At 51.4% G+C, this 26,792-nt stretch overlaps 1 protein-coding gene across 1 annotated transcript; it reads right to left on the bottom strand.

Moving 5' to 3' along the window:
- Positions 1–215: 215 nt before the first annotated feature.
- Positions 216–23,902, bottom strand: LOC308645532 (long-chain-fatty-acid--CoA ligase ACSBG2-like; the record flags this gene model as incomplete). The annotated part of the gene is made up of 12 exons (XM_081287732.1): positions 216–289; positions 477–723; positions 889–1,028; positions 2,695–2,912; positions 7,084–7,317; positions 7,388–7,569; positions 11,212–11,388; positions 13,854–14,003; positions 16,842–16,925; positions 19,073–19,193; positions 22,092–22,180; positions 23,756–23,902. 12 exons carry the CDS (start codon positions 23,900–23,902, stop codon positions 216–218), a joined length of 1,863 nt encoding a protein of 620 aa, XP_081143858.1.
- Between the last annotated feature and the right edge of the window lie 2,890 nt (positions 23,903–26,792).

Raw genomic sequence — 26,792 nt, 5'->3', positions numbered from 1 at the left:
CAGAAGAGGCAGAGTGCGGCTGTCCACTCACAGACCAGCCCTGAAGGAGGCTCTACACCCCGGGGAGGGGAGCAGGAGTGAGGCCAGACGCTCCCCAGAACCCACTGTGACTCGCCCCAGGTCGGGATTCTACCCACTCCTGCCCATCGGCAGAGCCCAGCCAAGCCAAGCAACTGGACCTCACCACAGGGGCAGCCAGGGCTCTGCCTGGGCAGTCACTGGTAGAAGTTCTCGATTTGGGTTTTGTATTTCTGGGCTATGAATGGCCTCTTCATTTTTGTTGTTGGACCTGTTGAGAATGGAGAGATCGATTGAGTCATGGAGGAAAGGAAAGTCCATACTTGCAGCAGGACCAGGAGACAGAGTCCCCTGGCCAAGACCCACAAGCCCTCTGACCCCCAAGAGGCCACATGGCCCAGATGCCGGCAAGGGACCAGCCTCTGAGGTCGGCGTGGTCAGCTGTCCAGCCCACTCACCAAGCTCTCCCCCTGGGATGGAGAAGTCCCTCTCCAAGATGACCCACTTGTGGATCCGCTGTGCCTCGCTGGGGGCCTCCAGGTTCACAGCGTCTATGCCTTGCTGGATGGCCTCGTAGACGAGTGGGTCTTGCTGCCTCACAATCTCGGTCACCGTGTCTGCCTGGCTACCCAGGCTCCGGCAGAAGTTGATGGCCTCCGAGCTCAGCTTGTTCAGGGGCACTCCGCTCACCTGATCCGTCTCACACTGCCCCAGGACAGCCCTGTCACCACACACGTTCCTTGGCCAGCCCCACCCAACCCAGGCCCTGAAGACCAAGAAGTGATTTTGAACCTGCAGGCCAGCTCCTGGCCCTGGAGCCGGGCCGGGCTGGCTGTGGAGGCCCCAGGGGACAGCAGGGGCCCACCTCACCTTCAGCGTCAGCAGTATGCTCAGAAACTTGGCTCTGTCGCCCACCAGCATGGCATTACTGATGATGGGGATCCTCTCCCTCACCAGGTTCTCGATGGGAACGGGGGCCACGTTTTCACCACCAGCAGTGATGAGGATCTCTGCAACAAAGCTTGGCTCAACCAGGTCCACCCATGACAACAGGAAACCCCCACTGGTGTGGGCACAGAACGGCAGATAACACCTCCAAAATCTCAGGAGCATGCAGGCCCTGGCCCCACCTCCCTGGTCACTTGCTTTCCCATCAAGAATCCCAGTCCTAGTTCCCGCCTGGCCCCAGGCCTGTCCTGGCCTTTCTCACGTCTTGCTTACAGGCTAGTGAAGGCCCTGGGGCCAGGCTCTGTCTGTCTCTTGCTGCTGCTTCCATTGCCTGGCCACCTAGGAGTCTAGTTCCAGTCTTACCCTGGGGGCATGTGTGGCATCCCTAATTCTCTAAGAATCCTTCCCCCTCTGCCCAGTCTCCAGAAATCTTCATCTCCAGAATTCACATCTCCTACCCTGCACCCAGAAAATTTTACTCTTTCATTCTGTGATCCTGTCTCCTCCTGTCCCAGGACCTGGCAAAGCTGCCCTTACAATGGCCATTTGTCCCAACAGCATCTTCACTGTGATGGTGCAGAACACCTCTGTGGCATGGCCTGCCCAGGGACCCCTCCCTGGGGACAGCACTGGCTGTTTCACTAGCAATCTGCTCTTTCATGCAGTTGGCCTGGGTGGGGTGGACCACAGGGATGACCAGGTCTAACAAGTCGGCATATTCCACCCCCTACAGTGAGACTCATTCTGAGACACATGCATTCCTCTTGATAATCTTTTCTCCATTGGTCCAGTGAAAGCCAGACATACAATGTTTGCACTGGAACTACTGGAAATACTACTCTCTTCCCTTTGGAGTTAGATATGAACCTAGACTGTTGGTAGCCTTCTTGCCAAAAACAGGAACCAGTTTATTAGCAATGGCATTAGCACAGAGAAGGAAAAAGATTCATTGTGAAGTCATTTTGGTACCTGGATCCAGCTATGCCTGAAGCTAGAACTTCTGGACTTTTCAGTTATATTTAGCCAACAGTTTTGCTTTGCCACTCAATTTGAAATGAGTTTTCTGTCACTCATCACAAGAAATAATGTTAACATAGCCCATTTATTGAATAGTTACTGCCTATGTCAGATTTGATACCAAATGCTTTCTATATGAGTTGGCCAACTACATAGTTCTGTGCGCCAAATCTGGCCCATTGCTCAATTTTGTATGACCATAAGCCAAAAATGTTTATTTTTTTAAATATGTATTTTCCAAGTGGACAAAAGGAAGTGAAAGGAGGATTATTTGTGACACATAAAATCACGTGGAATTCCACACCCATTCCTTCATGCATCGTCTGTGGCTGTGCCAAGGTGGCATGACCGAAAGTGGCAGTGGAAACCCAGGAGCACTTTCCATAGGGCCTTCTCCAGGAAACCCTGGGAGATCCTGTCCATGTCACTGCAATTAACCCCCAAGCCCTGGACATCAGCATCCTCACATCCTCAAGCTACAGTGGAGGGGCTGGGTGTTTCAGGGCCTGTCTCTCCCAGGTCCATCCTCCCAAAGGAAGACTATGGAGTGCCAGATGATGGAGGGGTGATTTCCTGGGCACAAGGAGGAGGCTGGGTCGTGCCCACCAGGGTGTCCTGCACAGACCTTCATGGGAGGTGGGAAAGCCAGAAAGCCTTTGAACCAGCACGTGCAAGAGGCCCTCAGAGCCCAGACCCTGGCACCAGTGCTACCTTTGATGCGGCCGGTGATAAACAGGAACCCCTGGTTGTCCATGCGGCCGAGATCCCCGGAGTGCAGCCAGCCATCCGCGTCAATGGTCTCTAGAGTCGTGTCCTCCCTGTCCAGGTAGCCCATGAAGATGTGCCTGCCCCACATGCAGACCTCCCCAGTGCCGTCCTTGTTCTGCTGGACCAGCATGTTCTCACACCCACTCACGATCTTGCCACAGCTGCCAGGGGGACAGGAGTGGGGAAACCGAGGCTCAGAGACAGAGTCACCCACAGTGTGCTCAGAGGGCCCAGCAGATGTGAGGAGGGCCTGCCAAGTGTTCCATCTGCTAAATCCCAACACTTTGTGAACTGGGAACCCTAGCAGTGATGTCAACCGGTTTTGGTTTCGTTGCTTTTGGGGGGCAGGGGAAGGTTCTGGGGGTTCAACTCAGGGGCACTCGGCCACTGAGCCACAGCTCCAGCCCTATGTTGTATTTTACTTAGAGACAGGGTCTCACTGAGTTGCTCAGCGCCTTGCTTCTTATTGAGGCTGGCTTTAAAGCAATCCTCTTACCTCATCCTCCTGAGCCGCTGGGATTATAGGTGTGCACAACCATGGTTGGCTGTGGATTGTTTTTATTTATTTATTTGAAGTGCTGGGCATCAAACCTAGGGCCTCACCTGTTCCAGGTAAGTTCTTTGCCACTGAGCCCCAACCCCAGCCTCTGTGGACTGTATTTATACCCATGTACATGGGAGAAGGAAAAAGTGCTTAAGGATAGGAAAAAAAAAATCCCCCCATCCTTGAGAAAACAGCCGTGTAGACCTATACATCTATACTGCAGGTCACCCTGACCAGGACAGCTGACTATAAGCAAACCAACCAGCTAGAATCTCCCTAGAGGTAAAAAGTTACTTCCATAAGATAGCAGAGCATCATCTGAAATCTGGATTCTTATAAGACTCATTTCTCTAGAAATACACTTGCAAGGGCAGTTTTAGGATGCAGAGATAAACATGTTCTTGCATCACTGAGATCTCCTTCCCTGGAAACTAGAAGGATAAGGGTTTAAGGTTAAGCCTAGGAATCATCTCAGCAAGAGAAAAAAGGCAGGGCTGAGACATTCAGAACTTAAAAAAGACTTATAGCTTCTCCACTGAAGCCTTTCTAGATACGTAGAAAAATCTAGAAGCCATAAAACAAGATTGATAACTTCAACCAGATAAAAATCATAAATTTCTGTACATCAAAAAACAGATTATGGCTGGGGTTGTAGCTCAGTGGTAGAGCACTTGCCTAGCATGTGTGAGGCACTGGGTTAGATTCTCAGCACCACATTTAAATAAAATTAAGGTCCATTGACGACTAAAAAATATTTTTAAAAAACCAGATTAACTGGGGCTGGGGTTGTAGGCTCAGGAGTAGAGCGCTTGCCTAGCACATCCAAGACCCAGGGTTTGATCCTCAGCACCACATAAAAATAAATAAAATAAAGGTATTGTAAAAAAAATTAACTAAAATTAAAACCCTAATGAAAAAATGAGGGGGTAAAATATTTGTAACTTATGTGAAAGACAAAGGGTTGATTTTCCTAATATGTAAATGCTAACAACAAATAATTCAATTTTTAATGGGAAGATAATGTAGACAGATAGTTCAGAGAAAAGGAAGTACAAATGGGTTTTATATGTGTGAAAAGATTATTTCTAACTCCACTTATAATAAAAGGAAGAGAAAAATGGAGATATCATTTTGCATCACAGTACAAAATGTCTATGTCAAACATTCATTTTATCATTATTTATGGGAACACCTGTGGGAGAAATTAAGCCCTAAATAGTCACCAGTAAGGGAACCACTTAATAATTTATGGTACAACCATTTGTGTCCTCTGGAATACCACAAAGCTGTTAAGAATAAGGCAGCTGGGGCTGGGGTTGTGGCTCAGAGGGACAGCTCACCTAGCAAGTGCGAGGCCCTGGGTTTGATCCTCAGCACCACATACAAACCACATAAAAATAAATAAAGTAAAGGTGTTGTGTCTAAGTACAATTAAAAAAAAATTTTTTTTAAAAGAATAAGGCAGCCGGGCAGGGGCTCAGTAATAAAGTTCGTGCCTAGCATGCACTCGGCCCTGGGTTCCACCCCACGCACACACCACGCGCAGGTGCACACATACACAGAGCAGCTGTTCTACTGACAGGGAACATTCTCCACGTGATAAGAACCCCTTCTAACAAAATCCATCTGACTCCCAGCATAGATGGTGCCAGTCCAGGATGAGGGGAAGTTTGCCCTGAGTCCAGCTTGGGAGGGAACCCTGTTGCCTGAGCTGATCTGGTTCCTGGGTTGCAGAGAGAACAAGAGTTCAGAGGAGGAGGGTTCTGTGTTCTGTTTTGACATGGAAAATGCTTCTGTTGGGGATGAAGGCACACAGCCTATGTCAATGCCTGACGTGTGCCAGCTTGACTAGAAAGAACACAGGTGGTTTTGCCTCTGGGAGGTGGTTACAGGTTGAATTTTGTTGTTCCCCCCACCCCCTTCTCCCCAGTTCATATGTATAAGTCCTAAACCCATGTAGCATGGCATGTGACCTTACCTGGAAACAAGGTACTGCAGGTGTAATTATTTAAAAGGAGGTCACACTGGGACAGGGTGGGCCCTAATCCAGTGTGACTGGTGTCCTTACAGAATGGGGAAATGGGGACACACCCACACACAGTACCACATGAAGATGGAGGTGAGAGGGTGACACTCCATAAGTCAAAGAACACCAGAAAAATCACCAGAAGTTGGGGAGGGGCCTGGGGCAGATTCCCCATCACAGCTTCAGAAGTACCGCCCTGCAGACGTCCTGATCTGACTTCCAGCCTCCAGAACTGGCAGCCCACACACTTCTGCTGTTTAGTGTGGGTGCTTTGTTATGGCTGCCCTAGGGGACTCAGGAGAGGGCTTGGGTGGGGACTTTCATGATGCCATCTTTAAGCCTGCTGACTCACACATATCACTCACTGAAAAGGATCATTTGAAGACAGAGACTGGCATTGGCACTGCTTTTTGGTTCTGAAAAACACTAGGGGGCCTTGGGGTTCTGCAGAAGACAGATTTTGATGGGAGTTTAGAGGCATGAGGGGGGAGGCGGAGACGTTAAGGTGCCCGCAAGTCAGAGGCAGGAGAGGGTTTCGTCAGGTTAGGAAGATTTAACTTATGTTTTGTTTTTGAAATATTTTTATTAGTTGTTGATGGATCTTTATTTAATTAATTTATTTATATGTGGTGCTGAGAATGGAACCCAGTGCCTACCTCAGCCAGGCAAGCCTCTGCCCCTGAGCCCCAGCCCCAGCCTTTTTTGCTACCTCAGTTGGCACCTGACAAGGGAGAGCCCCAAGCAGGACAGGGAGGTGATAATGGTGACACGGTGGCAGGGCCGGGTGTCAGAGAGACCCTACCGGAAGATTCTGTGAAGGAACAAGGCTCAGCCTCAGCGCTGAGCTTGCCCTTGGTGATCTCCTGGTTTTGGTATCATCTGGGTCAACCTCTCGGCCTGGGGTGAGTCCAACTTGGGAAAACCCAGAAAGGGGCCGCGGAAGTCTTAGAGATGGAAGATGGTCAAGTGGAGGGGCTTCCAGGTCACAGGACGTGAACTTGGAGGCAGAACTCGCCAGCGACATGGGGGCGGCCCTTGCTTTACCTGACCAAGCAGGGATCCACGCCTCAGGAAGCTGGGGCGCTGGAGGCCCGAGACTGGGGTCTTCCTGGAGAGGCCCGGAGGCCACCTGGCCCCTGCCCCCTGCCCCCACCCCCTCCCCCTGCCCCCTACCCCTGCCCCCGCCAGTCCCTGCCCCAGCCCCTGCCCCCAGTCCCTGCCCCCTGCCCCCTGCCCCCGCCTGGGCCTGCCCCCTGTCCCTGCCCCCTGCCCCAGCCCCTGCCCCCTGTCCCTGCCCCCGCCCGGGCCTGCCCCCTGCCCCTGCCCCCTGCCCCTGCCCCCTGTCCCCTGCCCCCTGCCCCTGCCCCCTGCCCCTGCCCCCAGTCCCTGCCCCCTGCCCCCGCCTGGGCCTGCCCCCTGCCCCTGCCCCCGCCCCTGCCCGGGCCTGCCCCCTGTCCCTGCCCCTGCCCCTGCCCCCTGCCCCTGCCCCTGCCCCTGCCCCCTGCCCCTGCCCCCGCCCCCGCCCGGGCCTGCCCCCTGCCCCTGCCCCCTGCCCCTGCCCCCTGCCCCCGCCCGGGCCTGCCCCCTGCCCCCTGCCCCTGCCCCCTGTCCCCTGCCCCTGCCCCCAGTCCCTGCCCCCTGCCCCTGCCCCCTGCCCCAGCCCCTGCCCCCAGTCCCTGCCCCCTGCCCCCTGCTCCTGCCCCCTGCCCCCGCCCGGGCCTGCCCCCTGCCCCTGCCCCCGCCCCCGCCCGGGCCTGCCCACCTCAGGATGCGGTAGTCGCTGTGGGTGGAGATGGAGTGGGGCCCCGAGCTCTCGCTCAGGCCGTAGATCTCGCCTATGGGGATGTCGAGGCTCAGGAAGAACTCGGAGGTGCTCTCGGGGAGCGGCGCGGCCCCGCTGAGGAAGGCGTGGCAGTGCTCCAGGCCCAGGGAGCTGCGGACCCTGCTGTACACCAGCGCCTTGGCCATGTGGTAGCCCAGCGGGAGGTCGCGTTTCCTGCGGGCCAAGGACGTCCTGGAGCCGGCGGAAGGCTGGGCTGCCCCGCCCGGGCCTGGCCGCCACCTACCCCAGCATGCGCTTCGTGTTGACCTTCAGGCCCGTGTCCTTCGCCCACGCAAACGCCTTCTTCCTCAAGCTGGAGGCCTTGGCCAGGTCTTCCTTGATGGTGTCATGCATCTTCTCCCAGATGCGGGGCACCCCCAGGAAGATGGTGGGCTTTATCTCCTTCAGGGTGTGCACCAGTGTGCCCTGCGGGACAGACGGGGCAGGTCGGGTCGGGGCAGGGGCAGGCCCCGCAGGGCCTTGGGGGGATGTGATCCGGGGTGTGGCACAGCCCGAGGACCTTTCCCTCGCGGATTGGACAGCGCGAGTCCCACGGGAGCTCATGCTCTCCAGGGCTCGGATGTGGCACCCACACCGGGAAGATGCTTGGAAGTGAGCCGAGGGGTGTAGCTGAATGAAAGACTTGAATACACAGAGAAAGGCAAACAAGATGTGATTTGTGGCATAATGGAAACAACTTGCATGTTAAGCAAGCGGGATCAGCTAAAGAAATTGCCCAAGCTTGTAATGGGACAGTATGCAATTGTGAAAAATAATAATTAAAAAAGCAAGATTCACCTCCCAACTGATCTTCTGATCCCCTCAATCCCTGTCCAAATCCATGCAGGAGGTCATGTACAAATCAACAGGCCGATCTTACGGTTTACATAGAAATGCCAGGCTACCAACAGGCAAAGCGATTTGGGAGAAGAACAAAATCAGAGGCTCCTACCTAGTTTTAAAACTTACTATAAAATAGGCTAATCCACTGTGCAGGCTTTCCCAGAACTGAAGGGGTTCCAGAAATGCAAGACTTTCAGTTTAAAAAGTGGGGAATCCCCAGGAATTCCCAGGCACACTGGGACAAGTGGCTCACCCTGATACAAAGTGCCATGACCAAGGCAGTATGGTTTTGGCCTAAGGATGGCCGTGCTGCTCAAGGGAGCAGAGCAGAAGTCCCACAAGAAACCTTCCATTTATAAACAACCGATTTTCAATAACTGTGCCGAGGACTGCAGGGCAGAGAGAGGGACTCCACACAGTGAGCCAGGGGGCTCCGCTTGGCAACACTAAAACTGAAATGGGCATCGCCCTAAAGTGGAAGTGATAAAACAAAATCCTTCTAGAGGATAAGAGAAGAAAATCTCTGTGATGTTAGCGTGGGCCAAGATTTCCTAGAAACGAGAACAAAAGCATAAAAGGGGGAACCCATAAGTGGGTCTCATTCAAGTTAAACACTTGACACTCTTCAAAAGACTATGACGAAAACAGAGATACACACCACAGGACCAGGAAAGCACCCCTGTGAGTCTTCTATTTGATAAAGAATTCATGGTGGGGGGGTGCTCAGTGGTAGAGCGCTGGCCCAGCACAAGTGAGGCTCTGGGTTTGATCCTCAGCACTGCATAAAAGTAAATAAAATAAAGGTATTGTGTAATTACAACGAGAATTTTTAAAAATCATAACCAGAATATGTAAAGAACCCTTAAAATCAACACTAAGGTTAAATATCCAACCAAAATTTAAAATGCAAAAGATTCAAACAGACATTTCTCCAAAGAAGATATACAAATAGCCAATAAACACAGGGAAAGATCTTACCATCATTGGCCATTAGGGAAGTGCAAGTTAAAGTCATAAGGCACCACTTTGTACCCATTAGAATGGCCGTAAAGTAATTTTAAGTGGATACGTGCTCCGGGCACCCATGGAGAAACCAGAACCTTCATACTCCCCCGTGGATGTGAAGCGCTGCAGCTACTGTGAAACACACAGGCAGATTCTTAAACCTCAAGACCCCTCAGCACAACTCTGATTGACAATTAAAAATTCTGACACTATTAGGGACTGATAAGGATGTGGGAAGATGGAACTTCTTGGATCCTGTAGGTGACTGTGGATACTTTATGCATTCAGTTAAAAAAATAAAAAAGCATGCCTTATCGAGTAACTGCAGTGGCTTAAGCACTGAGCAGAGGGGACAGGAGAGTGACCGAGAGACTGAGGAAACAGTCAAGCAAAGAATGAAGTGACAGGGAGAGTCAGCCACTCACAGAACAGGAGAAGGCCCTTCCAGAAGGCAGAACAAAGGCCTCCCCCCAAATATGTCCTCCTCACCCTAACTCTCAGAACTGGTGATGACCATGTCTTTGGGGACAGAAGGGTCTTTGCAGATGTGGTTGAGTTGAAGGGTTGTTGAGTTGAGGGGTTGAACCCAAGCTCCCTCATCACTGAGCTACACCTCGAGATCTCTAGTCTTTTTCTTTTTAATTGAGTCAGGGTCTTGCTCAGTTTCTGAGGCTACCCTTGAGCTTGAGATCCTTGTGTCTCAGCCTCCCAAGTTCCTGGGATTACAGGTATGGGCCACCAAGCCCAGCAAAGTTGAGAATCTTGAGATGGGGACATTTCCTGAATCATCCGGGCAGCCCAGTGTCATCACCAGGTCCTTGCAAGGGGGAGTCAGGAGGCCAGAGTCAGGGACATCTGATAATGGAAGCAAACTGTGGAGGAGGGTTGAGAGTGGAAGATACTGCACTGCTGGTTCGGCAGGTGGAGGGAGGCCACCACTGAGGACCGCGGGAGGCCCCTAGAAGCTGGGAGGGGAAGGAAGGAAATGGATTCTCCCCAAGACCTCCCAGACAGAACCAGCCCCGAGGACACCAAGAGAGAGGCATTTCGGACGTCCGACCTCCAGAGCTATGACATAATAAAAGTGAGCCTTGCTAAGCCACGAACTGTGCGGTCAGTAAGGTGGCAGTACCAGGGAGCTCACGGTGCAGCAGGGGCTTCGTTATGTTTGCAAAGTCCAGACACAAAAGAAATCAAAATTCCTCCCACAGAATTACTCTGGAAAAGCTACCTTGGGCGATCTCCAGCCACAGGAAGGAATATCCAAAAACAGGACACAGTGACCCCGGAAAACAGACCACAGGGTGGGGGAAGGGATAGCCCTGCATGGCGGCTTGTAGAAGGTGCTGTGGGTGTTCTAGCCTGGTCCCCACAGTGCACGGTGTCTACTTTTTGGAGAGGCGGCCTTACTCAGAAAGGCCTGGCAAGTTGTGCTCCCCTGTGGTGCGTGAGCCTACAACCAGTGACTCTCTGAGACACAGACACCAGTCTTCCTGGCCCAAGTGGGGCAACTCTGTGCTGCATTCACGTCTTAGGGCTTCCCATGGATTGAAGGAGGTTTTAGTCCAGCCAGACCGACACCCTTTCTTGGCTTCTTCCCCTGACCTTCTCTGCTCCTCTCCTTTCACTTGAGAGCTTCCTCTCAATAAATCACAAAAATACCCATCTCAGATTTTGCTTCTGTGTGGTCCAACCTAGGACAACAGCCGTCCAGATTAGAGCTAAGAATTGAAGGGAAAAAAGGCAACTTTTTTTGACCATTTGAAAAATGCCAATGAACATGGGCTGGATCAAATGGAGCGACTGGACTGGCGTGCAAAAATGTCACCAAATTGGAAACGAAAAGCAAGTGTTAACTCTAGGAAAACCAAAAAGTTGTACCCGACAGGGAAACATAACCATATAGTGAAGTGCTGGGCTAAACTGTTAAGAATGACTGCCCCCAAGAGGACGGGAAGGGAGATGTGTGGAAACGGGGGAGAAAAGGAAGCCAATTTTTATTTACCACAGTGGAAAGGTAATTGATGATATTTAAAATTCAATAAATCAAGAAAAGATGGTATCACATATTCAAGGAATCTTGGAGCAGAAGGCGAGGACTGAGGAAAAAGCCTCATAGACCCAGAGCTTAGCAGGACACCTGTTCCCTGGAGGGACAGCCCTCCACCCCTGGGGCCGCCCAGAGGATGCCGTGGGGCCCAGGTCCTCACTCAGCCTTACCTTGAGCGCGTCTGATTCAGCAAAGTAAATGACAGCGCCGATCTTTATGGGTACCCACATGTCCATCATCTGCGCTGCAATATGGCTGAGGGGTAGGTAGCTGACCACCACCTCCTGATGCTCGGGGGTGGCCGTCAGCTCCAGGTCCCTCACCACTGCTCCAGCCATCCACGTGATCTAGAACACAAGAGAGGCCACAGGCCCTCACCCCCCCAGGGCCTCACCTCCCCAGGGCCTCACCTCCCCAGGGCCTCACCTCCCCAGGGCCGTACTGTGTTCCACCTGCCCAGCCTGCTCTGCAGCTCCAAGCTGCCAATTGGCCCTGCTCCCAGCACCTGGGGTCCGTGGCTCCCTGTTCCCCAGCCCGTCTCACAGATGGGGAGCAGCAGCACAGGGCAGTGCCACTAGCCATGTGTGAGTGCGCCTTTCTCCCTACGTCCTCACCAACATTTGTTGTTCCTTCTCAGTGTAGTTTTAATTTGCATTTCTCTAATTGCTAGAGATGTTGAAATTTTTTTTTTATACATTTGTTGTCCATTTGTTTTTCTTCTTCTGTGAAGTGTTTATTCAGTTCTTTTGCCCATCTATTAATTGGGTTATTTATTTGTGTGTGTAATTATTTTTTTTTCAGTTTTTTGTGTATCCTGGAGATTAATGCTCTGAGGTGCAAGTGGCTAAGATTTTTTTCCCATTCTGTAGGCTTTCCATGTTTTTGACTGTTTCCTTTGCTGTGAAGAAGCTTTTTAGCTTGATACAATTCCATTTACTGATTCTTGGTTCTTTCTTGTGCTTTAGTAGTCTTGTTGGGGAATTTGGTTCCTAAGCCGACAAGATGGAGATTTGGTCCTACTTTTTCTTCTAGTAGGCACAGGGTCTCTGGTCTAATGCCAAGGTCCTTGAATCTCATGCTTATTATAAAACAATGGAACCAAACAGGCCACCCACGATCCCATCACACAAATACGCCAACAGTGAGCAGACTGGTGCTTTCCCATTTCCAGGGCATACCTTCAAGTAAAGTTTTAGTGTCTACAATTTCGCTATCTGTATTTCTCAATGTTGTCATAAATCTACAGGGAACAGTTACTGTGCTAGTCTAGCCACGTGGACCTCACAGCTGTCCCTCCAACTCACCAGGCCTGCTTCAGCCTCAGGGCCTTTGCACTGGCCAGTCCCTCTTCCTGGAATGCTCTTCCTCTGGCTTCCCGCCCCCCACCTACTCCCACAGTGGGCTGCTGCTTGAATATTTGGTGTGGCTCAAATGTCACCTCCTTAAAGGGGCCACCCTACACGGCTTCGGTTGAAGGTGTTATGGTCTGAGTCTTAGCACAGCCTGTGTTTGCCTGTTCACCTCCCATCTGTCTTCCAGGGATCCAGCATTGGGTCTGGCTTGTTCACTGTGGTATCCCCAGCCCTGGAACGTCCCCACCACGGTGTGTGCTTGACAGCTGTTGCTGGGTGAGTGGACGGGAGAGAGGATGGCTAAGTCCAATGCGTGGAGCATTTGGCCCCAGATATGTCCTCGGGATTAGTCCATCTCCTGCTCTGGGTGGCCAGTCAGAGGAGTCTTGACAGGTGCTACCACTCACAGCCGCAGTCCTGCCAGTCTGAGGTTGGTCTGAACTGTCTGCCAGGGGCTGTGTTGGAAGTTTGGTCCTCAGTCCAGAGATGGCGGGACCTTTAAGAGCTGGGGCCTACTGGGTGCCCCTGGGTCACTCAGGGTGCTACCTTTGGAAGGGGTGGTGGGACTTCAGCTCTCCGCCTTCCTCTTTGGCCATAGGATCTCCTCCCACATGCACTCCTGCCATGGGACCCTCCCCAGAGCCAGTGCCATACTACGTGGACTCTCAGTCTCTAAAACTAATAGCTCTTTTCTTTATAATGTTAGCCTGCCTCAGGTGTTTTGTTACAGCAACAGAAAACAAACTAATGTAGAAACCACTACTGCCACTCCTGGGTAAATTTTTATATAGATGGAATCATGTGACATGTGTCCCCCTTATTCTTTTATAACAAGGATCAAATCACCAGCAGCTCTGGGCTCTGCCTCTAGACCCACAGTCAGCCCTCCTGATCCAGATGTGAGTTGCACATCCTTGGAGTCACGAAACCACAGATGGAAATATTCAAAAAAAGGAATCGCGCCTGCCCTGAACATGAACAGACTCTTTCTCCTTGTCCTTATTCCCTACACCGCACAGCACAAGGACTCTGTGCATGGCTGAGGGTTTCTGAGGCATCCACCACGATTCAAGGTCTGCGGAAGACGCGGGCAGGGCCACGCACACACCACGTTTCCACCCCGCACCCGCGCACCCGCGCACCCGCACACGTGGCGCTCGGAGCGGGTCCCAGGGGGTCCCGAACCACCCGCTGTGGCCATCGAGGGGCCACTGCGGAAGTTTCTCCAGCCAACCCCGCTTGCCGGGAGCGGACACGCCCTGCTCTCCGGCTCTTATTTAGAAAATAGAATCCACCGGTTTTGGCTCTCTACAAACGAGAGCCCCGGGTGGAAACGCCCCCATCCCGCAGATGAGGAAACCGAGGCTTGGAGAGTCAGGCCTGGGACAGGTCTGCCCTGAAGCCCCATCGCCCCCGCGCCCCCGCGCCCCCGCGCCCACAGCCAAGGGCTTGGCGCTTACGTTGTCGTGACTGAGCATGACGCCCTTGGGGAGGCCGACGGTCCCCGAGGTGTAGATGATGACCGCACACTGATTAGCTTTCTGGGTCTTGATGATCTGGTCCAGCTGGGTGTCAGGAATGCTGTTGCCAAGTTCCATGAAGTCATGCCACTGTGCATGGACAAGAGAGCCGAGGATGGGGGCCGCCGGCTCCGGGGGACCCACCCACTGGCTGGCCCCCGCCAAGGTACAGCTCTGCCTGCGCAGGGCTCCAGGCCCCTCGAAAGCTCTGCGCTTCCCAGTGCCGTCGCCTCTTTGGGCCTCAGTTTCCTCATTTGTGAAATGGGAATGATTTCAGGACCCACTCCTGCGGAGGTTCCCAGCGGTAACAGAGTCCACTCATGGAGGAGGAGGAGGACCGGGAGGAGGAGGGGGAGGAGGGGGAGGAGGGGGAGGAGGGTGTGTTTTCCAAAAGTGACAGTGATGCCATTTATGGTGTCACATCTCTTTGGGGGCCTTGCCCCTCCCTCGGTGAGATATGGTGGCCCTGCCCTGTGGTTCCTGGCAGAGCTTTGGGTGGGCTCTGCGACTTCCAAGACAGGTCATAAAAGGCAAGGCAGTGTCCACCTGGCCAGCTGCCTCCCAAGACATCCTCTGTGGGAAACCGACCAGCAAATGAGTCTGGGGTCTCCTGGTCACAGCTCCGGAGCCATATGGTGAAAGCACAAAGAGACAGGGAAAGAGGCTGGAGGAGTCGCAGCTGACAACAGGGTGAGCACTAGGGCTGGGTAGGGCATGGAATTTAAGACACACACACCCCTTGGTAATCAAGATGAATAATGTTACAATGCACTTCAAAAGTCACTATTAATGCAACAAATCTGATGACTATATCAAAATTTTAGATAAAGACTGGACCATTGGGTCCAAGCCATAGCAGAACCTGCAGCCAGAAGAAAACTGTGTGCGACCGATATATGTTCTTTTACATATTTTAAAGTGGTCAGTGGTTTGTTTTTTTTTTGGGGGGGGGACTGGGGATTGAACTCAGGGGCACTTGACCACTGAGCCATATCCCCAGCCCTAGGTTGTATTTTATTTAGAGACAGGGTCTCACTGAGTTGCTTAGCATTTCACTTTTGCTGAGGCTGGCTCAGAACTTGAAATCCTCCTGCCTCAGCCTCCCTAGCCACTGGGATAACAGGTATGTGCCACTGTGCTGAGCTTCAGTGGTTTTATTTTTGTCTTCTGTGGTACTGGAGATGGAACCCAGGGCTCCTGCGTGTTAGACAAGTGTGCTACCACAGAGCTATATCCCCAGACCCAGTAAATGGTTTTAATAAAAAATATTATTGGGCTGGGGTTGTGGTTCAGCAGTAGAGAGCTCGCCCCACATGTGTGAGACCCTGGGTTTGATCTTCAGCACCACATAAAAATAAATAAATAAAATAAAGGTATAAAAATTATAGATGAATTTATATCTGTTGTTAAAACCACACACACATATACACACACACACAATAAATTATGGCTTGGGTATCAGTAAAATATTTAACTTTCAAATAATGTGAGTTGCAGGGCTGGGGCTATAGCTCAGTGGTAGAGCACTTGCCTAGCATGCGTGAGGCACTGGGTTCAATCCTCAGCACCACATAAAAATAAACAAAATAAAGGCATGCTGTCCACTTACAACTACAAAAAATATAAAAATAATAATAATGTGAGTTGTATATTTGAAAATCACTTAGACTTAAAGTATTCTCACACACACAAAAAAACAAGTATTTAAAGTAATCCAGGGGCTGGGGTTGTGGCTGGGAGTTAGAGCGCTCGCCTAGCATGCGTGAGGCACTGGGTTCGATCCTCAGAACCACATAAAAAATAAAATAAAGATATTGTGTCCACCTATAACCAAAAAATAAATATTTTAAAAAATAAAGTAATCTATATGGTAAATAGTTTGATTTAGATATTCCAGAGTATATACATATACGAGAATATCATATTGTAAAACATAAATATGCATAATTTTTACTCATAAAAATAAATTTTAAAAATGTGTTTTAATACACCTTTCAATTTTTTGGTATTTTTTCAACCACCTTCATGTTCTGAAAAAAAAAAATGAAATGATTGTTGCTGTTTTAATCCACCAACTTTGGGGATGTGTCCTTATCCAACAATAAGTAACCAGAACAGACACCTTCCCACTGCAAAAGAAAAAAAGAGTCCCAAAGTCCTCCAGCTTCCCGTTACAGGGTCCCATCCACTCCCCTGATAAAGCCTCACCCATCCCTCTGCAAGGCCAGCCTCTCCTTTGCTCTCTGCCCACTTCCTTTAAGAGTTCCCACCCACTTCCCTTACCAGGTCTAGGGCTCAGGGCATGGCCACGCCCATGCCCCAGCATGGTCCCTCCCACTCCCCAGCATGGACCCACCCACTCCCCAGCATGTCCGTCTCACTCCCCAGCATGTCCCTCCTACTCCCCAGCATGGTCCCACCCACTCCCCAGCATGTCCCTCCCACTCCCCAGCATGGACCCACCCACTCCCCAGCATGTCCCTCCCACTCCCCAGCATGGACCCACCCACTCCCCAGCATGTCCCTCCCACTCCCCAGCATGGACCCACCCACTCCCCAGCATGTCCCTCCCACTCCCCAGCATGTCCCTCCCACTCCCCAGCATGGTCCCACCCACTCCCCAGCATGTCCCTCCCACTCCCCAGCATGGACCCACCCACTCCCAGCATGTCCCTCCCACTCCCCAGCATGGACCCACCCACTCCCCAGCATGTCCCTCCCACTCCCCAGCATGGTCCCACCCACTCCCCAGCATGTCCCTCCCACTCCCCCGCATGGCCCCACCCACTCCGCAGCACAGCACCTCTCACTCCCCCCCAATGACCCTGTCCACTTCCCTTACCCCAGCTCTGCTTGCCCATGGACCGGCTAACCCACCTCCCTGGCAAGGCCCCAGTCCCCTCCCCAGCGCCCGCCTCCGCCACTTACAGAGTACAGGTTGTTGCTTCTCTCCTTCAGTGGAGGCTTGTACTGGATGATCGCTTTTAGGGTCGCCAGCTTGCTTCGTGGAATCTGAAACAAAGTTCCCTGTGGGGCTTGTGGCAACCCAGCCCTGGGGAAGCTGACGCTGGCAGAGTCTCAGCTCTGTCCTGAAGCAGCTCCAGCCTTTTGTCTTTCCCCGCCCTCTCTGCAAAGCACTGCTCTGTCTTGGCCGGTCTGGATTCTTTGGGGTCGCATCAGTAGTAGCCTGCAACAGGCAAGAGTGGATGAAGACCACCGCCTGCGGCCGGGTGCTTCTCAGGCCGTTCTGCTGCTCTGCGTGGCGGATGCTGGCGGGCGAGCTAAGCATGTCCTGGTTCTCCCCTTTCCAGCGACCTGCACTAGGCAGCAGGATTCCGCTAACCTAGGCAACAAAATTCTTCATGAAGGTGGCTGGCACTGGATACGCTGGGAGCCGGCTACCGGGCCTAGGACTGTACGGTTCAGGCGACTGGTGCGATTCCTACAGGCTGTTTGTGCAAAGGAGGGCACTTTTATGACGTTATCTGGCCAGCCCAGAGAAAGAGCCACCTCCGGCATGCCCTGTGCTCAGACAAGAAGCTGGTGGGACAGCCGGGCAAGAGTTTTCCAGGGGGAAGAACCAGATGCTCAGCAGCCTGGAAGAGGCCCAGCCTAGGGAGTTTGAGGACCCCAGAGAGCATGGCCAGAGGGGACACCAGGACAGTGACAGGGAAGGAGGCAAGAAAGGGTGGTGAGGGCCAGCGGGGTGGAGCCTGGGAGGCCAAGGCAAGGAGTTTAAGCTGTTCTCATAGGAGACAGGAAACCTCTGGGGGTCGAGGGTCATGATCACAGGAGGGCCATGGTCATTGCCCCAAATCAACGCTCTCCAGCGGAGCTTGATATCCAGTTTGAATCTTTTATACAGAGCAACTAGAACAACAAATCCGTCTCTCCAGAACTGCGCCTTCCACAAAACTAGGAAGAGAAATAACTTGTTATGCATGGGAGGCCAGACATGCCAGAATCAGGGCTGTAAGGTAGGGCATCCAGGGAGCTGTAGAGGGAACCGTCAGGGCATGTGGCATATTTCAGTGACAGAAAACTCATATTAAGCCAATATGCATGGCAGGAGGAAGGACCCCACCCACCCACCATCACCCCTGGCCCCATGCCATAGTGTGAACAAACAGCCGTGACATGGGTATTGGAGACCACAGCAGCAGCACTTAAGAAAGCAATTCCCAGAAGCTTAAGGCTGGAGCTGTCTGTCATTCCTGAACCCTGGTATGGAAGCTCAGCGGCTCTAGCTGGGAGTTTGTTGAGTCTGGACAGTGTGCCTGAATTTCAGACATGGGAAAACACATGATCGACATGATCAGAAGATACCATCAATGGCAAGACATGTCTGTTCTCTAGAGATATTACAAGTCAAGAACTGTGTGACTCAGAGGCTTTGGAGCTGAATGAGGAATTTGGTTGCCTACAAGTCTCTTCCCAGGACTCTCCTACCTTCAGGATCCTCCTGCCAAAAGCTGATGCAGGAAACTGCAGCTCATTCAAACAAATTTTTACAACATTTATACAAAGACACTACCAAAAGAAAAGAAGAAGAGAGGCTAAATTTCCTTGCACACAGAGAAAACTCACCTGAAAATTTTACCACAAAGTGAAATAAAATTGCAATCCAGCTCTCCAGCATAAAATTTAAAAGGTAATGAAGCAAAGAGCACAAAGCAGACATTCAGGTGCTCAGGGAAGGAAGGGCCTGTCACCAGGGGAAAAGAATGAAACAGGAAGGGGCAGAACTCAGGAAAGAAATAGAAAAGCAAAGTCATTTCAGAAATGAAAACAGTGACAAGAAATGAAGAAAATGTCAGGGAGCGTGGCCTTGAAATCATCACACTCCTAAAGGAAAGATAGATCGTGTCTGTAAAATAAAATGGCATCTATAAAATCATGCATAAATGCATTTTTTGCGTGGAGGTTGAGCCGTAAACTCAGTTACCGTTAATTGGAAATTAAACCCCCCACAATTTGCTGCCTCCACAAAAGCAGCTACCCCCGGACCTTGGTGTGGTCATGGGGGACTCTTCCCGAGCCCATTTCAGGGGGAACCCCCATCTCAATCATTAGCATCTACCAGGGAGTCAGATGAGGCCTGGCCAGAGCCCTGAGGTCTCCGGGGTGGCTACGGCGGGCAGTGCTAGGTGAGGCTTTACCGAAAGTATTTTCTGTAACTGTTGATCGTTTTCAACCAGCAGGACGTTCACCTTGGCATGCGAGATGACATATTGACAAGCATCAGCAGAATTGGTGGCATAAATACCAACACAGAGGCCCCTGGGGAAAGAAAACACATTTGCATGTGTACTCACTCCCCTGGCAGTGAGCCGGCAGGGAGGTCACAGTCCCAGCACCAGCTTAACCACATTGAAACAACAGAAGTGACATCCATGATGAGCGGGAACTCCTACATTCTCACCATGACAGTGGATCACAGAACCCTGACCACACCCCACTGTACCCCAAGAGAGAAGAGGCCAGCACAGGGGCTGCTTGCTCAAGGTTATATGGCAAGGAGGGGTCAGGCGTGGGATTTGAACCCCCAGCCCAGGCCTCGGCTCCTTCTCCACTCACTGTCTTTGGTTCTCACGTGTAACCTTGCTGGTGACATACAATTGTGGTTTTGTGTGCATTTCAATGGCAGATGACACGAAGCATCTTTACCAGTATTGATGCGCTGCTTCTCTGTGCGACTTCTGCTCAAGTCTTTCACCCATTTTAAAAGTTTTGTCTTTTTTTTTTTTTACGGAGTTATGGAATTTCTTTGCACATTCTAGATACAAATTCTCTGATAGGTTCAAGTTTTATGAATATTTTCTCCAAGCATGGGGCTTGCCTGTTCATGTTTTTTTTTTTTTTTTTTTTTTTTTTTGGTGTCTTCTGATGAGCAGACATTTTTTTTTTATCATTTATTTATTTATTTATTTTTGTTCTGTTGCATTTTTATTTTAAAAATTTATGGGTTTTACATGACTATAATAATAATGGATATCATATTCTTATCATAACCAAAACTTACAGGGCTTACTATATGCTTAAAGTATCTTTTATTTCCTCTTTACAACAACTTTCAGGTATTATTATTAGCTTCACTTTTTGCATAGAGGAAACTTTGTGTTAACAGATGTAAATAACGGGTATATGTCCTCAAGGTTATGTAATAGTAACACTAGGCTTACATATAGGTACATGGTGTATTCTTCACTACTTTAGAATCATTTTAATGTTTTTTTTTGCCAAGTTTTTTTAAAAAGCCAATTTGTCTACTTGTAGAAGTTATTTCCTGTCATTCTTTTTAGAAAATCACATTTCTTTTAACATCATCACTTATGTTTGTTGTTTTATATTATTTCCCTGGGATTGATGATTAAAATGGTATTACTGAGTCAAAAAATGTAAATTTTTAATGTTAACAAAGCCCATTTGTCAGCCTTTTATTTTATTTTATTTTTATTTTGCTTTCTGTGTCCCAAGAAGACTTTGGATACTCCAGGTTGTGAAGATATTCTCCTGTGCTGCCTTTTTCCAGACGCTTTAGAATTTGGCTTTTGTGATTGGGTCTACAGCTCACCTCAATCTAAGTTTGTGTATGGTGTGAGGTAGGGATCAAGGCTGACACATTTCCATGTGCACATCCAGCACATTTGGATTACTTTGGTGCTTTTTTATGAGAGTCAGTGACCAAGTATATGTAGGTCTATTTCTGGGCTCTCTGCTCTGTTGATCTAGTTGTGCTGCTAGATTGTGCAGGAAATCATTCAGGTTATAATCATGTGAAATAGTTACCCTAATCACTGTTTGCAGGCATGCGCTATTCTAGGCTCTGTCCAAGGGCTTAATCCTGTGAGGCTTGGAGGTATATTGAAATCATCCTCATTTTCCAGATGACACAAGATCTTGGGAAGACCAATCGCTCTAGACTCAGCTGCAGTCTGGGACCAGAGCCCACCCACGCACCACACTGTCTCACCACGCTGCCCTGAAGCACAAATTGACTCTTTGTTAAAGTTCATTCTAACACACTAATAAGTCAGGACTGATATATGCTCGTATGAAATTCAGAAGTAGAACGTACTAGAGTGTGTAGGTCTTCATGCCCACACGTGTACATGCTATGTCTGTTTTGGCCATCGGCCTCAGTTTCCTGTGTGGGCTGCTCCATCTCTGCCCACGCTGGGCACCACATTCACTCTTGATGGGCAGCATCATAGGGCCTCAGTAGGGCAAATGATCATGGGATGCGGAGTCTCTCGGGATCCATGGCATCCCTCACCTGGGGAGTCTAAACGGGTGATTCTGTCCCACGGGGGTACACTTGGAAATCCTGGGGACATTTATGGTTGTCACAACTTGAGGGTACTGCTGACATTTCCAGGGTGGAGACCAGGGATGGCTGGGATGGTCCACCACAGAGAACGGTTCAGCCTCAGAGGTTGTCAGTGCCGGGAGGGAGAAACCCTGGTGTAGACAAAGATGGCTGATCTTTTTCCTTTAGGGATTATTTGTAGGTTTACCCCTTACACACAGAGACTTCACATGGGCTTTCACTTGACCATACAGATGGTCACCATTTATGAAATACCTACTGCATCACCTGGTGAATTATGCCCCAAAGGTGGATTAAACAGTCCCCATCCATGTGGAACGTAACTCCAGGGCGTCCTGGCCCCCCATAACTCCACCATTGGCAGAGAAGTTCCCTCTGGAGACAGGACAATATAAATTCCATGTTATTCACATTTTATCATAATACAAATTAAATGAAAATGAATAAACGAGGCCTTATGCAGCCGGAGGGAAACAACGAGGGGTTTTCTGGGTGCAGCTGACCAAGAGCCTGGGTCTGGGGCTGGCCCTTCCGCCCCTGGCTCTGTGAGCCCTGGCTCTCTCCTCTGTGCCTATGGGGTGGCAGGGCCCACTTCACATTGCTCTGTGAGAGCACCGTGCTTGGCCCGTGGTCAGAAGTCTCCAGATGTTACCTGTGATCCCTACTTTGAACAGAGTTCTCTCACTGAAGGAAAAAATGTACCGGCTTAAGGAACACCATCACCTGACCCGAGATGAGAGTGACTTGTGCGTGGGTCCTTCCTGCCCGCGAACCTGGGGCCGGCCATCGCTGCCAGGCCCAGGGCGGTGGCTCCCCAACACTCCCAGTGGACCAGGACGGCGCCTTACCCTGCCAGGACGGCGCCAAGAGCTGCGGTGAACCACTCGACTGAGTTGAATCCCAGGATGCCGACCCCATGGAACCGCTGCAGGCCCAGCTGGAAGGGAAGGGAAGGCAGCGGGAGTCAGAGAGCTCGTGGGCCACGATCACCAGGATGTGAGAAGTGGGCTCCAAGGTAGTCAGTGTCACGACGGAAACGTGACTCTGGGAGGTGGGTTTGCCTCCCCCTGTGTGACACTCCATTTGTCTATCTTTTGTTTTTTTGTGACAGAACATGAGTCATCTTCACCGTGCAGTGTGCCGTCCAGGGCGCTGCCATCCCCCGTCCATCCCCAGAGCTTCCTCCTCTCCCCATCTGGCAGCTCTGTCCCTTCTGACACTGGCGCCCGCCCAGTCCCAGCCCCAGCTCCCACCATGCTGCTTCTGAAGATGCAGGTGTGTGTGGGGGGGGTCCTGGGAGTGGGACCGGGCGGCATTTGTCCTTCTGTGACTGATGGCTTGCTGCTCAGGGTGCCTTGGGTCACTCATGTTCTGTCTGGATGATATCCCCCATTTTGGACCCCCTGCTGCTTGGCTACTGTGAATGGCGGTGGCGAGCGCTCGGCCGCACAAATACCTCCCTGTGCCCTTGCTTTCAACTTGGATATCCCCCGGGAACAGAGCTGCTGGACACATGGGGATCCCAGGTCTAATGCCTAAGGACCGCCGTACTCTTTTTCAGACGGGCCCAACCGTTTTGCATTCCAACAACTGTGCAAGGTTCCCAGTGTCTCGGAGTCCTCACCAACACGTGTTATTTTATGGTTTCTTTAAAACCCTACACTGGGCGTGGTGGTGCACACCTGTGATCCCAAAGACACAAGGCTGAGGCAGGAGGATGGCAAGTTCAAGACCAGCCTGGGCAACTTAGTGAGACCCTGTCTCAGCAACAGAGCCCCTCCCCCGAGTTCAATCCCCAGTACAAAGACCCCAAAACTAAAACCACACACACACAACACACACATATGTATATATGTACATGTATGTGTGTGGGCATTTGAATAGATGTGAAATTATTTTTATGTCTAATAACAAAAGTACTCAAGAGAGTAACATCCTATAGTGATGAATTGCACACTTTAAAGTGCAGGCCTATTGCAGATGTGGCTGATAACGACCCAGGAAAGTTGATGAAGTTGGCTGTCTTTGAGGGAGACGCCCTTTTGTTCTGGGTACCACATAAGTAATTTGGACAGCTTGTCAGCAGCCTCAGGAGGCGCCCTGAGCCAGAGCCACCCAGCAAAGCTGGCCCTAGATTCATGGAAGGAAACAAACATCTGTCATTTTAAGTCACTGTAGGATAACTTGTTATGTAGCAGTGACTGACTCATACACTGAGATGCCATAATAAGGGACAAAAGCCAGATTCAGAACCTTGTGTGTAGATGACACCACGTGTGTAAAACTGTGCAAACATGAAACTTGTATGATATAGACATATGATTTGTTCCCCAAAAGGACATGCAAAAAAACTGGCAATGGTGGCTTCCTCCCCAGGGAACCCGGGTGGCTGAGGGTCAAGGGATACGGGGAGCCATTTCATCAATTGACTATTGCATGTTTTAGAGCTTCGGTGTTTAGTACCAGATCCCCCTACGTGGACCCCGCCAACGTGTGGTCCAAACCCGCTCACCTTGATCAAGGCTCTGGCGGCCTTCCGGCAAGCTTGGTAGTACTGGTAGAAATTCAGAGTTTCCCATTTCTCGTCATCCTTCCACGAGAGAGCCGGGTAAGAGCCGAATCGTTGGACTGACTCTTGAAAAAGCTCAGGGATGGTCATCGGGGTCTCGTGGCCTGGCCCGTGCTTCGAGAGCCTGAGGAGGACTTCTCCATCTCGATAGGTGGTCCACAACCTGGTAGGACCTGTGAACAGCCAAGGGGTTGGGGGCGGGGACTTCATTAACGGAGTACCTTGGGAGGGGGTGACTGGGTTTTGGAGAAAAGTGCTGAGCACTTAATTAACCCCCTCCTTGGGTAAAAACGAGTGGGCAGAGCTGCTCTACTGAAGCTCCTGCTCTCCTTTATGAGTTTTTACTTATTTATTTATTTTGGGCTACCAGGGATTGAACCCAGGGGCACTCAACCACTGCACCACAACCCCAGCCCATTTTAATATTTTATTTAGAGACAGGGTCTGGCTGACTTGCTTAGGGCCTCCTCGATAAGTTGCTGAGGCTGGCTTTGAATTCACGATCCTCCTGCCTCAGCCTCCTGAGCCGCTGGGATAACGGGCGTGGATCACTGTGCAAGGCTCAATTATTAATTTTTGATGGCCCCTTTCAATAATTTATTATAAAAAAATTCAAGCATGTAAGAAAGTGGAAAAAAAACTATGGCAAACGCCCGCTTGCCCACCACCTACGTGCCACCGCAGCTGGCATTTTGCTGGGCTGGCCAATCACACACCCCCAGGACGCGCCCATCCTCCATATCCAGCTGCATTTCAAATTGAGCTGAAGCTACCCACCCACCTCAGCCTTAAATGACTGTGCCTCTGAACCATTAACTGGAGTCCACGTCACAGGAACGTTTGGGAACAGAAATGCTTCCGACGTTTGGGTTGTTTTCGGGTTTTAGAACATTTGCCTGTACCTAATGAGGTGTCTTGAGGATGGGACCCAGATCCAGACACAGAATTCCCTTAGGCGTCACATGCACGCACACAGACTGAAGGTCCTTTTGCATTGGGCCTGTGGTGCGGCTGCACTTCTGCGGCCACCCGGGCGTGGGGTCGGGTGTGGGATCTTCCTCCTGGGTGTGGTGTTGGTGCTCATGAGGTTTGGGTTTTGGAGCATTTGGGTTTGGGATTTTCAGGTTAGGGATGCTCAACCTGTATTTACATGGATTTTTTTTTTTAAGGTAAATTAGCACCAAGTGACTCCATGTGCTTCGGCCAGTGATGGATTGTGTCACTGTTGGGCTCTTTCTGCTCTATTCTGCTACAAAGTCGGAGAAAACTTATGTCAAGGAGAAGCCCCCTGCTGGGCGCAGTGGCACATGCCTGTAATCCCGGTGGCTTGGGAGGCTGAGGTAGGAGGATCGCGGGTTCAAAGCCAGCCTCAGCAATGGCGAGGCTGCTAAGCAACTCAGTGAGACCCTGTCTCTAAATAAAATATAAAATTGGGCTGGGGATGTGGCTCAGTGGTCGAGTGCCCCTGAGTTCAATCCCTGGTACCAAAAAGAAAAAAAAAGAAAAAAAAAAAAAATAGAAGCCCCTGCCCTAACAGCAGACACGTGACGGGGCAAGACATAAGCTCATATTTGGCAAAGCCATGGAGCGAGGGGAATGTTCGTTGCCTAACTTGGAAACAGGGGTTTTGCAGGTGGACTTGGTTAAAGATCTTGAGGTGAAAACATCATGGATGTAGGGTGATCGCCAACTCCAGTGACTGCTGTCCTCCCACAAAGGGGAAAGGACACAGAGGACAGGGCCATGCGCACCCAGAGGCAGGTGCCATGGTTGGAAGCAGCTGGTCCCCTCCAAGCGCGTGTTGAACTGAGCGGTCACGGCGGCCGTGTTGGAGGGGCCAGTGAGAGGGGTCGACCAGGTTAGTTCAAGCAGCAGTGAGCGAACCCTGCCCTCGCAGGACTGTTTTAGTCCCACGTGAGTGGGCTGTTACGGAGCAAGGCCCTGCCCGTGTTCTGCCTCTTTTGCCTGCGCCCAGTTGCTGCTCTCACGTGCCCCACCATGGACGCCACGGGCCATGTCACAACGCAGCACAAGGCCCTGGCCAGTGACCGCCCTCAATCTTGGGCTTCCCGGCCTCCAGAACATGAACCAACCTCTTTCTGTTATGATTTTCCTCGTCTCACTGGACGGACTGAGACACAGGGGTTGGAGCAGTGTGCCCACAAGCCAAAGGACCCCGAGGAGGGCTCAGCCACAGGAGCCAGGAGACGCTTGAGACTGACTCTCCCTCAGAGCCTCTGAAGGCCCTGCCTACACAGACGCCCAGTCCGGGTCGCCTTGTTCTGACAGCCTGGGAGGCGGACACATGGTTTCTAAGCTCATCGCTGATTGAGAAGGAGGGACCACGAGTCACCGTCGGGCCACCATTTTATGTGCTCTGCAAAGCACACAGAGCTGTGAGGGTGGGTGCAGGTCTGGATGATGGCTCGAGGCCCAGGGTTCGCTCAGCGGTCATCACCTCACGATGCCACATCATCGGGACTCTGGGTGGCTCCTGGGCACTGGCCCTACACGGGCCCACCATCCTGAGGGGAGGAGCCATGGTCAGTGCCTGAGTGACTTGGGCTGGACTCGTGAACTGGGCCTGTGACCTGGGGCCGGCTCCACGCCGCCGACCAGTTCCTCCGTGTTCCCTGGGAGTGGTGACGGGCTGAGCAGGGCTGAGAAGGGCGGCTGGTCCCTTTGTGCCATCCACGTGCCCCTCACTTCTCTCGGGGAGCGGCGTACCTTGCGTTTCGCTCATGTCTGTCTTAGGGTCCTTTCCTCGAGACACTGGAGTTCAGCCCTTCCAGGTTCCCGGAACCATTCTTTGCAGGACTACGAGGCAAAAGAGGGGCACTTAGCGACATGGCAAAGGGCCACTCCCAGCCACAGGTCATGTCTGCCCAGAATCCTGGGATGGATTAGTCACGCCTGCCCCGAGCCTGGGAGGAGAGGATCTGTAAAGCTCAGAGGGTGTCCGCCTGTGAGTTTGTAGAAG

This window comes from Spermophilus citellus (assembly GCF_964194105.1).
Source record: "Spermophilus citellus genome assembly, chromosome: 3".
NCBI lineage: Eukaryota > Metazoa > Chordata > Mammalia > Rodentia > Sciuridae > Spermophilus > Spermophilus citellus.
Note: the sequence above shows the minus strand (reverse complement) of the source record. Positions and strands in the feature narration are given on the sequence as shown.